General features: G+C 51.6%; 1 protein-coding gene across 1 annotated transcript in view; it reads left to right on the forward strand.

Annotated features, from left to right (window-relative positions):
- PRRX2 (paired related homeobox 2) overlaps positions 1–13,220 on the forward strand; it is a 52,005-nt gene that overhangs the window by 37,912 nt on the left and 873 nt on the right. Inside the window, exons 2-3 of the mRNA XM_055541378.1 lie at positions 11,077–11,264; positions 12,078–12,256. Coding sequence (XP_055397353.1) covers positions 11,077–11,264; positions 12,078–12,256 — 367 coding nt within the window. The remainder of the gene's footprint in view (positions 1–11,076; positions 11,265–12,077; positions 12,257–13,220) is intronic.

Below are 13,220 nucleotides of genomic sequence, written 5' to 3' on the forward strand. Positions count from 1 at the left end.
GGAGATGCAAGAGATACAAGTTCGATCCCTGGGTCAGGAAGATCCCCTGGAGTAGGAAATGGCAACCTGCTCCAGTATTCTTGCCTGGAAAATCCCATGGAGAGAGGAGCCTGGCAGGCTACAGTCCATGGGTTTGCAAAGAGTGGGACATGATGAGCTACTGAGATCACACAGAGACTATTTTCAACGGTTATTCGTTTGTGGCATGGGTCAGTGCTTCATCCCTTTTGACAGTTGAATAATATTCCATTGTACGGATATTGCTGTACACATCAGTTGATGGGCATTTGGGATTGTTCCCACTTTGGGGGCTATAATGAGTAATACTGCTATGAACATTCATTCATATCCAAGTTTTTGTGTGGACATATGTTTTCATTTCTCTTGCATATATAACAGAGTGGAATCACTGGGTCATATGCTAACTCTATTTTTAACATTTTGAGGAACTGCCAGGCTGTCTTCCACAGCGGCTGCATCACTTTGCATTCCTATCAGCAGTGGCTGGAAGTTCTGATTTCACTGCCTTCTTGCCACCACTTGTTACTGTGTCTTTTGATTCTAGCCATCCTAGTGGGCATGAAGTGCTATCTCATTGTGAATTTTGCTTTGCTTCACCATCTGTTTCCCTGATGGTTAATGATGTTGAGCAGGTTTTCATGTGCTTATTGGTCATTTGTATATCTTACTTGAAGAAATGTCTATTCAGATCATTAGTTCATTTTTATTTATTTTTGTAAAATATTTCTGTATTTTTTTGGCTGCACCAGGTCTTAGGTGTGGTTGCAGCGTGTGGGATCTAGTTCCTTGGCCGGGGATGGAGCCTGGGCCCCCTGAATTGGGAGCGTGAAGTCTTAGCCACTGGACCACCAGGGAAGTCCCTATTTGCTCATTTTTAAATTGAATTGTTTGTCTTTTTGTTGTTGAGTTACAAGACTTTTTAACATCTTCTAAATATAGGTCTCTTACCAAATATATGATTTGTAAGTAGTTTTCCTATCCTGTGAGTTGCCTTTTAACTCTTGATGGTGTTCACAAAATTTTTGATTTGAAGAGGTCTGATTTCTCTCTTGTCCTTTAATTCCTTGTGCTCTTGGTGTCATATCTAAGAAACCATTGTCTGACCCTTTTGAGGGTGAAGGGAAATGGCTTTGGAACTTGACACTTCTTATCCTTTTTTGAAACGAGTCCTTCCCTCATTTATATAATCATTCAGAAATATTTCTGAAACCAAACTACTTGCCTGGTGCTGGAGATACAGCAGTGACAAGGCAAGCCATCCCCTGTCTTCCTAGAGCTTAGAATGAAATGAAAGAGACAGGCATGAAGCAGGTAACCAAAGGAAGAATGACTTAATTACAGATGTGCAGGAGAGAGAGAGGGCCCAGAAGCCTGTACCAAGGAGATGTGTCTGGTCTGGGGGCTGAAAAAGACCCCAATGACAGGGCATCTAGTCTGAGATTAAAGGCAGGGATGCATTCACCAGGCAAAAGGGGTGCAGGGCTCCAGGCAGAGGGAACAGCATGTGCAAAGGCCCTGAGGTGACAGGAGTTCATGCTGTCCAGTAAGGCAAGTTCCCCTGGCACACTGGCCCCTCCACTAGGGCTTCTTGGGGCATCCAGTGGCCTGATGGGAGTGTGTGCAGCATGCCATGTCCTCAGTGCCTGTACAGAAGAGGTTCTGACTCTAGGGAGACCCAGATGCATTGCAGTTGCCTCCAGAACTCTGCTGATGTTTCAGGAGGACATGTGGGCCTCCCCAGCCTCCTCCAGGGTCAGCCCAAGCCTGGCTGAGCCCTCCTCGTAGACACACTGGTTACTGTGCAGGCTGGGAAGGCCTAGGGGTGCAGCAGTCCCGGACGGGGGTGGCCCATGACCCCTGGCTTCTTATATGCTGTCTGAGGCCTGTGAGGCCATGGGGACATGGATAGGTCTCCAGGGCACCTCTCTGCCCTCTTGAGTGCCAGTGTGTCTTCCTTCCTCACCCTCCTTCCTGCGATACTTTCTCCTTCTCCAGACTGGTAGGTATAAAAGTGGATCAGCAGCTTGGGTTTTTGTTCAGAATTATTGAGATGAAACATCCTCGGAGGGGTGGCTGGGCAGTGGTTGTTGGTGGCTGACTCCCCAGCCCACCGCCCCAAGCCCCTGCCCCCTGCCCTGTGACACGTGCTGTCAGGACTCAGCCCTGGCCAGGCCTCTGTAGCTCCGCAAGGAAGACCCTGGACCCTGGAGACAGCCCAGGACAGGAGCAGACTCTGAAGTCTTCCCACACATTTTCAGTGCCTCCTCATTCATTCGTTTATCTCTTCATTCATTCATTCATTCACTTAACACTCAACAAATATTTGTGCAGAGTTTGCCTTGGACTTCCCTGCTGGCTCAGACGGTAAAAAATCTGCAATGCGGGAGACCCAGGTTCAATCCCTGGGTCAGCAAGATCCTCTGGAGAAGGAAATGGCTACCCACTCCAGTATTCTTGACTGGAGAATTCCGTGGACAGAGTAGCCTGGTGGGCTACAGTCGACGGGGGTCACAAAAAGTCACACAACTGAGCGATTAACACTTCCTACCTTGGACCAGGCCCTGTGATGGGTCCCAGGGAGTCAGAAAACAGTGAAGTTCCAGTCCCTGCCAGACAAATGACCCTACATTTACCCTACAGCATGACAGAGCTGTGATGGGGGGCTGTGTGTGTGTGTGGGATGGCTTCCTGGAGGAGGCGGCATTCTGCTGAGAACTGAAGGTGAGCAGGGAGGCAGAGAGAAGTGGCAAGTCCAGGAACGGAATGGGCAGGAGTCCACAAGGGAGAGGATGTGCCTGTCCAATGTAAATGCTGGCCTCCGGGAGACCACTAACCTGGGACAACATCTCTGAAACCACGGAGGCGCCCTGTCCTGGCGCTGCCCACTTGGGGGACCTGGGGGGTCCCATCCAGTAGATAGAACCAGAAAGCCCTCAAGAGGAAGGCCCCATACCTCTGTCAAGTTCACGGTCAGTTTGCCCAGGGCTGGGCTGGGAACTGGGGCTACCTCCTCCCTCCCTTCTCTCTGCCAAACAGCTACCAGGGGTGTAGTAAGAAAAAGAATGGGTCTGGGGTTTGCAGAGGGAAAGCCCTCACTTGCTATGTGACCCTGGGTAGGTCCCAGCCTTTCTCTGGGCCCCCCTTCCGTCTTCTCTTTGAGGCAGTGACATCCCCCCGCCAACTCTCGAGGTTGCTGGGGGCCTCCAGGGAGTGATGCTGAAAAGTTCGCCTCAGTGATCTCACCACCTGCTCCCATTTGTGCCTTAGCCTTGGACCCTGCGTGTCCTGGACAGAGGCCGACCGGTCCAAACGTGAAAGTGGCTCTTGGCTCCTTGCTTGAGATTCTGGGGGTGGGGTGGGGCTGGCCTCCTGGGGAAGCCCCCGGAAGCCCAGGTGCCCTTCTCCAGAGGGCTCCAGGGTCCACGCTTCTTCTCTTCCCTCCTGCCCATCCTTCCTTTCTTCCTTCCAATACGAGTGCTGCATACAGTGCCAGGCCCGACCCTGGCTCTGTCCTCTCAGGCATCACAGGCTGGCACCCCCCTGCCCCTTCTCAAAGCTACCCTGCCCTACATGCCGCTCCCAGCTACCCCTGGCCTGTGTGCCGGGGACTCCAGCACAGACCCCAGCTTTAGAGATGCTCCGGTTGCCTTCAGCCCCCTCTTCTTGGCTGACCATTTACGCTAAGCCCCTGGAGAGACTCCCCCCCTCCCAGGATCCCTCTACAAGAGGACCTGGGGGTACTCATTGGGCCGGCTGCCCATTCCAAGGTGGTAAGAAGCCTGGGCTCTGGACCAACCTGCAGATTTAAGTCCCTGCCCCAGCCTTTACTGGCCATGTGGCTTTGACAGGTTGTTTAACCCCGTGCCTCAGTTTCCCCTTCTGTAAAAATCAGGCTAAGAGCACCCAGGTCGGATACTCATGAGGGTTCAGTGAAGTGGTTCCCGTTACCTCCATTTCTCAGGGGGATTCCTGAGGCTGGGGTGGAATAAAGGCTTCACCCGTGGCCACTCTGCTGGTGAGCCAGCGCCAACCTGCGGCCCTAAACCAGGACCTGGGCCTCCTTAACCACCTCTGCTCCCTGTTACTTCTTATCTGATGAGGCAAGATTCTCTCCCAAGGCTCTCCTGGTGACCCTGGAGTCAGGGATGCTGCCTGGAAGGCATGTAAGGATACAGATTCCAGAATTCCTGTCTGAGCCCCACTCCTAGGGGGTCTTTCAAAGGAACCCAGCTCTCTACCAAGAAACCTGGGTGTTTGGGGGCACAGCCTCCATGCACCGCCCCCCCTCCACTTCCTTCCCCAGACTCTTCTGGCTGTAAGTATTTCTGCAGCCTCAAAACTCCTTTGACCAAGGCCCAGTGTTAATTTGTTAAATCCACATCGAGGTCCTGGGGACCCGTTGTTTATTTTTGTGAACGTGTTGGCAGAGATCACATTTGGGGTGGGGGAGACCGCTTATTCGGTCGGAATAAATGCTAATTAATAAAAGTTATTTATTTGGGTTGGAGCTCGCCGTGGCCCCAGGGTCAGGCACAAACTGACTATTTGAAGCAAAAACAAACAGAGAGTGTCTCTCAACAGCTTGAGAAAGGCAGAAACGAAGAGGCCGGGTTTATTTGTCTTAGGAAGAATTTGCAGTTAATTCCCTCCAGACTATTTAGACCCTTAAATTAAATGGAATAAGAAAAACCATGGGTGCAGGGGAAGGAGCCAGGAACACTTGATCATTTGGCCGAGAGCAGAGTTTTTAAATGTCTTTGGCCTGAAGTCAGCCAAGTAAATGGTATGTGTGAAATAATTTAATGGCAGAGAACGGTGCGGCAGCCACTTTTTCTCTCTGTAATGTAATGAGAGAGAGAGCGTGGCTGCCTCTGCTATCTGAGTCCGTTTATCTTTCCCCGGACTCAGCCCCTCACAGTAGCCCCTAAAGAGCCCAGGTAAATGGAGGTGGTTTCAGGCTTTATTTTCAATCCCAGAACTTTGACTGAACAAAAGGAAACTTTGGGCACAGCCCTGGTTGGGACGGACCTGGCCCCAGTGCTCGCTGGCCCGAGGCTTCAAGAGTATTTATTTATTTTCCAAATGCTTGAAACTCAAGCGTGGAACCCCCAGAGGACACACACCCACCACATCCACTTCTCAGGGGGCGATTCAGGAACTCGTGGTAATGAACATCCGGCACATCCGCTGGGAAGCAAAGTGCAGCCCGAGAGTGAGCCCTGGCTGAGGCCAAAGCTGTGGGTTCAAGTCCTGGGTCACCTCCAAGACACCTCCTAAATCTTCCGCATCCTCAATGGCCTCTTCTCAGCCTCTGCCCGCAGTTGGGACTGGAAGCAGCTTTCTGCTAGGGGCTGGGCTGAAGAAGAAAGATCCTTGTTTTTTTTGGGGGGGTGGGGGGTGGAAGCGGGTTGCATACAATCAAGAATGTTAAGGGCAGGAACTTCCCTGGAGGCCCAGTGATTAAGACTCTGTGCTTCCAATGCAGGGGGCGCAGGTTCGATCCCCGGTCTGAGAATGAAGATCCCACATGTTGTGCAGCACAGCCAAAAAAAATGTTAAATGCAGCGAGCATTTATGGAGCAATGACTGTGCTCTTGGCATTCAGTTAAACTCAGCTCCTCCAGGAACTTTGTGTGACCCTGGGCAAGCCACAGTCCTGCAGGACTCCCAGAGGTGAGGTCTTCCCCCCTCAAGGATGTCCCCCCAAGGATGGAGTCTTGGGGACATTTACACAGCAGTGAGATGACACGATCCATGTGGTCTCCCAGAGCTGGGACTGAGAGTGTGATCCCCCCCTGCCCCGCCCCACACCTGGCATCACCTTCCCTGGGAACCAGGAGAATGAGGGAAGACGACCCAGCAGACAAACTCATACTCCAGGCTGCCTGAGTCTCCCCACAGGCAAGTCCCAGCTGCGTGATCTTGGGTCAACCTTTCAGAGCCTCAGTTCCCCATTGTGTGAAATGGGATAACACCTCGTAGGGCAGATGCTGGGATCCAGTGGATGGGAGTGTGTGTAACACTGGACGCTGTTTGTGCCCAGACCCACTTTGGTTGAGCGCATTCCATCACAGCTGCCCTGACGGAGAGAACTGACTCCAGCCCAGCTGGGGTGAGGGGTGTGAGAGTCGGGTTTCTGGAGCTGGGGGTGTAAATCCCTTGCCTGAGAGTTTCGGCTCCAAGGCTCCAGCAGTTTAGCCAAAGAGCAGTTGTTTCTTCCGGCACCCCCTTGGCAGGGGCCAAGGCTGCAAAATGGTTTTCATTTCAACACCCTCCGTTTTGAATTGCTCAGAAATTTCCCGAAAAAGTCTCCTTTTTTGGCTGAAAGGCCTCCTGCATTGGGTTTGTGCCCAAGCAGCATTGCCTAAAGGAGGGGGCGGAAATAGGCTCACGATGGCTGGTGTTCCAGAAGCTTCCGTCCACTCTCTGGGGTCTTGATCACACAGGTTTTCAGCGCTCGACCCTTGATATTTCGGTGTAAGGTTTCTTCCTGCTCGAGGGGGTGAGGGGCGGGGGTGGAGAGACATTCACAGCCACCAGACATTCTCATCCATCTTCACCTTTTCTTGGAGGAAAGGGGTGAGGAGTGAAGATTGAAGCGGGTCCAGGAGTCGAGGCCAGCTCGCTCCGTGTTCCCTGCCACCGCCTACCCCATTCCCACATGTGTCCTGTGTTTTTAGTACTTCCCAAAGGGGAAAAGTACTGGACTTCAATTCCTGGTCCTCCCTCCAAACCAGGGCCTCTCTCCCTCAGCGCTATGCACATGGTGAGCCGAAGAATTCCCTGGGCCAGGGTCTGTTCTGGGCACTGAAGCGTACTTAGCAGCAGCCCCGGTCTCTACCTCCGTCCTAGGAGTACCATCCGCCTCTCAGTCCTGACCTTCAAAATTGTCTCCAGACATTGCCAGATGTCCCCTGGAGGCTAAATTGCCCTCAATTGAGAACCACCGGTCTAAACCCAGTAAGGCCATCTTTTCCTGGGAAACCCTGCCTGATTCCTGCTTGACGACTCCCCTGCCCCCACCTCCGCCCCATGCAACCATTACTGGACTCATGGAACAGTTTGCCCTCCAATCCAATCAGCTGGTTGCTCAAGAGTCTGTAAACTCTGCGAATGTGGGAGCGTTCAAAAGCTAGGATTGAATGGTATCCGTGGCCAGGCCTGGAATGTTCTAGATGCTCAGCTGAACAACTCAGCATCGTGTGAAGAATGTAGGATGTGATCAAACCAGTCAATCCTAAAGGCAATCAATCCTGAATATTCACTGGAGGGACAGATACTGAAGCTGAAGTTCCAGTACCTTGGCCACCTGATGCGAAAAGTTGACTCATTGGAAAAGACCCTGATGGTGGGAAAGATTGAGGGCAGGAGGAGAAGGGGACGACAGAGGGCCAGATGGTTGGATGGCATCATGGACTTGATGGACGTGAATTTGAGCAAGCTCCTGGAGATGGTGAAGCCTGGCATGCTGCAGTCCATGGGGTCGCAGAATCAGACATGAATGAGCGACTGAGCAGCAACATAAAGGGAATGTGTAACTGGGGAAGCAAAAATACAGGGTGTGTCCCCAAATCCAAAAGGTTATCCACATCCTCTGCTGACCCAGCTGGGAGCAGAACTGGCCTTCCCGTCCACTGCTGCTGGGAACCCTGGCGGGGGTCCTTGGCTCTAGCTAGCTTTTTACTCATTGGCCCAACAATCCCAATTCTAGGAATCTGTCCCAAATATTCACTGGCAAAAATAGAATATCATGTTAGCATGAGGTTATTCACTGTGGTATTCTTCTGAGTTGCAAAAGATTGGAAACACAACCACCTGCCAATTGATAGGGCTCTGGTTCTAGTTAAATAAACCACATTTTAGGAGTTTCCCTGGTGGTCCAGTGGTGAAGACTCTGCGCTCCCGATGCAGAGGGGGCCTGGGTTCGATTCTGAGTCAGGAAACTAGATCCCACGTGCCACAATGGAAATATTCCGCACAGCCAAATAAGTAAATAAATATTTTTAAAAACCTAGTACGTTTGCACAGCTGAGTGGCACAGAGCCACATGCAGGGCTTTCTGTATTGGGTGGCAAAATCCCTGGGATGTGTTGCTCAGTGGGATCAAAGAGAGGGGCACAGCAATCCACAGTCTTCTAGCTTCCAATAGAAGAGCAGGAGAAAATACGAGTAAAAAAAAAAAAAACTGCAAAAAGCAGTGTGGAAAGGATACAGCAAAGACGAATTTTACAATGGTTCTGACAGGTGGAAGGTGGGACAGGGAATGTGGTAAAGTCACTCAAAGTCAACCACGAAAAGGAATGAAATAGGGTCATTTGTAGACTCATGCTTATAAATTATTTTTAAATCACACGTAATTTTGTAAAGCTTGGGGAGCAGAGTCGGGAACAGGGAGTCGTTAACTTTTGCTTTGTCCCTTTCTGTGTTGTTTGAATCTGTTACTGCGACAACAGGTGATGGTTACTGTTACTATGGCAACTGTTTTGGTTCTTTGCGATCCCATGAAATAGTCCATGGGATTCTGCAGGCCAGAATACTGGAGTGGGTAGCTGTTCTCTTCTCCAGCGGATCTTCCCAACCCAGGGATGGACCCCAGGTCTCCTGCATTGCAGGCAGATTCTTTACCAGCTGAGCCACCAGGGAAGGAGGGAACAAAAGGGAAAATACAGATCAGTGCATATGATGCAAATAAAGAAGGCTGGTTTGCTGGCCCGGGTTGGAGCGGTCTCAGGAGTATAGTAAATAGGAAGAGGAACATTGCAGCACCAGTGTGTTCAGCGTGATCTCATACTTGTAAGCTTTTTAAATTTTACTTTGTTGGAGTATAATTGCTTTGCAAAATTGTATTAGTTTCTGCTGTACAATGAAGTGAATCAGCTATAAGTATACATATACCCCCTCCCTCTTGGACCTCCTCCTCCCCAGCCACCCCCTATTCCACCCCTCTAGGTCATCACAGAGCACCGAGCTGAGTTTCCTGTGCTTTATAGCAGGTTCCCACTAGATATCTATTTTATGCATGGTAGTGTATATATGCAGAGAAGGCAATGGCACCCCACTCCAGTACTCTCGCTTGGAAAATCCCATGGAAGGAGGAGCTTGGCAGGCTGCAGTCCCTGGGGTCGCTAAGAGTGAGACATGACTGAGCGACTTCACTTTGACTTTTCCCTTTCATGCATTGGAGAAGGAAATGGCAACCCACTCCAGTGTTCTTGCCTGGAGAATCCCAGGGATGGGGGAGCCTGGTGGGCTGCCATCTATGGGGTCGCACAGAGTCGGACGTGACTGAAGTGACTTAGCAGCAGCAGCAGCAGTGTATATATGGCCCCTGGAGGAGAGCGTGGCAACCCACTCCAGTATTCTTGCCTGGAGAATCCCCAGGAACAGAGGAGCCTGGTGAGCTACAGTCCACGGGGTCGCAAAGGGTCGGACACGACTGGGCAACTAAACACAGCACAGCACAGTCTACATATGTCCGTCCTAATCTCCCAGTTCCTGCCACCCTTCCTTCCTGCCCTGTGTCCACGTTTTCTACGTCTCTATTCCTACCCTGGAAACAGGTTCATCTGTAACACTTTTCTAGATTCCACATATATGCATTAATATATATTTGTTTTTCTCTTTCTGACTTATACAGCCTATCTGACCGACTCTAGGTCCACCCACGTCTCTACAAATGACCCTATTTCGTTGTGTGACATGTGTACCCTAATATTCATTGCAGCACTATTTACAATGGCCAGGACATGGAAAGAACCTAAATGCTCAATGACGAATGGAGAAAGAAGACGCACATGAACACAATGGGATGTTACTCAGTCACGAAAAGGAATGAAATAGGGTCATTTGTAGAGTCTTGCTTGTAAATTATTTTAAATGCACATCTGTAATTTTGTAAAGCTTGGGGAGTAGAGCAAGAGAAGGGAGTCATTACTTTTACTTTGTCCTTTTCTGTGTTGTCTGAATCTTTTACTGTGACAGTGATGTTACTTGGTTATTAGAATATACTTTTTTTTAACATGAAATCTCCAGATTCTTTAAATTGATGAAGTATCCTTTTTTTTTTTTCAAGTATAGTTGATTTACAATGTGTTAATTTCTGGTGTACAGCAAGGTGATTCAGTTATACCTATACACATTCTTCTTCATATTCTTTTCCCATTATGCTTCATTATAGGATATTGAATATTGTTCCCTGTGCTATATAGTAGAACCTTGTTGCTTATCCATAAAATACACATTTTTAATAAGAAAAGAAGATACATAAGCAAGTACTGAACCAGACAGGGTTGGTTCTAAGTGTCCAGTGAATGCAATGGAGGAGAGAGCATTCCGTGTGCACTCAGGAGATCAGGGAGGGCTTCCTGGAGGAGTGAGCAATGAGCTGGGCCCTTCAGGATGAAGGGTCAGCAGTTTAACCCCTGGGTAAAATTGAAATGCGGAAACAGTAACTGAACTCCCCCCTCCTCCGTAGATGGGGCATGAGGAAGTGAATAGCACCTGCCTCGGTTTTTGTGAACATCCAATGGTCTGTGGGTGTTAAAAAGCCTACCTGCGTGTAGTGGACCCTCAGAACTGTGACTTTCACTGTGCCTTTTTATATATTAATATAATTCAACAACAAATACCGATGGCGGTTGACCATACCCCAGAGTTTGAGCCAGCTTCTGAGGACACGTAGATGCCTCTGGCCCTCCCTGATCAGGTCGGTTGTCCCTCATGGCAGCAGGTGCCTGTCCCCTGGCTCCCCAGGAGGGGGACCTGGCTGCTCTGGTTCACCTTTATATCCCCAGGGCCCTAGCCCTGTGCCTGCCACGTCGTGTGCTCAGTGAGTGTGTTGTAGAATAAATGGATGGATGGATGAAGAAATTAACAAAGGAATGAATTAAAGGGTCCTGCTCTCAGGGCTGGACCATCCACCCGCAGTGGGAAGACACACGTTAAAGCGCTCAGCGCACGTTGCTGAGCTGGTGCCTGAGTCGTGACCATGTTGGCGCCTGCGGGGGCAGGGGCGGCCCGCCCTGGCCTTGAGCTGACCCTTGGGTCCCTCCGCAGGTGAGTGTCCCAGCCCCGGACGCAGCAGCGCCGCCAAGCGGAAGAAGAAGCAGCGGCGAAACCGCACCACGTTCAACAGCAGCCAGCTGCAGGCTCTGGAGCGCGTGTTCGAGCGCACGCACTACCCCGACGCCTTCGTACGGGAGGAGCTGGCCCGGCGGGTCAACCTCAGCGAGGCGCGCGTCCAGGTGAGCGCTGCGAGTCCGTGGGCTCCTCGCAGGAGCGTGTACAGCCACCATACAGGGTTAAGGAATTGCCAAGGTGTGCGGGGGCGTCCGAGGCCAGGAGGGCTGAGGGTCCGATCCAAGCCCTGCCACTGGCCAGCTGTGTGAGCTTGAGCAAGTTACTTAACCCCTCTGTGCTATAGGTGGTGGTGGTGTAGTCGCTAACTCGTGTCTGACTCTTGCGACTACATGGACTGCAGCCCGCCAGGCTCCTCTGTCCATGGGATTCTCCAGGCAAGAGTACTGGAGTGGGTTTCCATTTCCTTCTCCAGGGGATTTTCCCGACCCAGGAATCAAAACCAACCGGGGTCTCCTGCACTGCAGGCAGATGAGCTATAAGGGAAGCCCTCAGGGTGGCTTCCCTGTAAAATGAGGATCGCGTGGGTCTATTTTATAGCCTTCTTATGAGAAAAGAATTATTTTTGTGGCTTAGCTCAGTGTCTGGCACAGAGGGTTTTGATAAATAAAAGTTTTAAAGTGTCCAGGGCTTTCTCCGTGCCAGCTTTGAGCAGAGTGCCCAGCGTACAGCTCTCTTCGTTACAACCCCCCAGCAGCTAAATGTTCATCGGTTCATGCTTCATTCCTCCACTGGCACAGCGTCCAACACACCCTGACCCAGCGGCAGGCACTATATCACCCCCATTTTACAGACGGGAAAACTGAGGCTCAGGGAGATGAAGCTGCCAGTGTAGGGTGGGTGACAGAGCAGGTACACAGTGGGTCCAAAAGGACTTGGGTCCCCCTGGCAGCCCACTCATGGCTCCTTCCCACTCCCAGGTCTGGTTTCAGAACCGCCGGGCCAAGTTCCGCAGAAACGAGCGGGCCATGCTGGCCAACCGCTCGGCCTCGTTGCTCAAGTCCTACAGTCAGGAGGCCGCCATCGAGCAGCCGGTGGCTCCCCGGCCCACCACCCTGAGCCCGGACTATCTCTCCTGGACAGCCTCGTCCCCCTACAGGTGAGAGTGGGAACTGCTTCCGGTCAGGGTTGGCGGGCGGGCAGGAGCCTGGAGACCCCCATGGGGTGTTTTAGGATCCAGATTCCTTCGAGGCTCTGGAGAGAACTGTGAAAGGGGCCCAGGCCCTCCGTGGACTGGGGGTGTGTGGGCAGGCGTGTGACTGTGTGCATGGGGGAGGTTGTAAGAATGTGTGTGTGTGTGGGTTTGTGTGTGCGCACGCACGTATATTTGTAAATGTGTGGACTGGCAAGACGATGAGAGGAGGGAGTGGAGAACCCCTGCCACCCTGAGGGAGCTGAACAGCTGCCAATTTCTGGGACGTCCCTGGTGGTCCAGTGGCTAAGTCTCTGCACTCTCAATCCCGGGGGCCTGGGTTCCATCCCTGGTCAGGGAACTGGATCCCACAGGGATCTAGATCAGGGAACTAGATCTTCAGCGGAACTTTAACAGCCACAACTAAAAGAGCCCACATGGCACAACAAAGACCCAGCGCAGCCAAATAAATTACTAAACAAAAATTTTTTTCAATAAAAAAGAAAGAAAACCTGCAGCTTTCTAGGCTGGCGCGAGCACCTCCGCACCTCTTGTCGGTCATCCTGGAGGGAAGCCGGGAGGTCCCCCAAGGATGGTTCCCAGTCCCGGGGACCTGGCTGGGACCCGGAGGCGAGGGCTGGGGCAGTTTTGTCCTGGTCAAAGCCGGGAAAAGGGGGCAGGGCAGGGCGGGAGAGGGAGGGGGTGCTGGGGAGTTGGGGTTTTGCACCCCACAGCTCCCAGGGGTGCTGTCCACCCCTTAGGCTGTGTGAGCAGCTCTGCGGGAGCCCTGGTCTCAGGAGATCCAGTGGGTCAGCTTGTGGGATCTGAGTCCTGGAAATGTCCACGCTAGACCCACAGCCCTCCCAACCCCTCCCTGCCCTCTCCTTACCTGGGGCAGGAGAACCATCAAGAGGTGTCCTTCCATACAGGT

This window comes from Bubalus kerabau, chromosome 11, assembly GCF_029407905.1.
Source record: "Bubalus kerabau isolate K-KA32 ecotype Philippines breed swamp buffalo chromosome 11, PCC_UOA_SB_1v2, whole genome shotgun sequence".
Taxonomy (NCBI): Eukaryota; Metazoa; Chordata; class Mammalia; order Artiodactyla; family Bovidae; genus Bubalus; species Bubalus kerabau.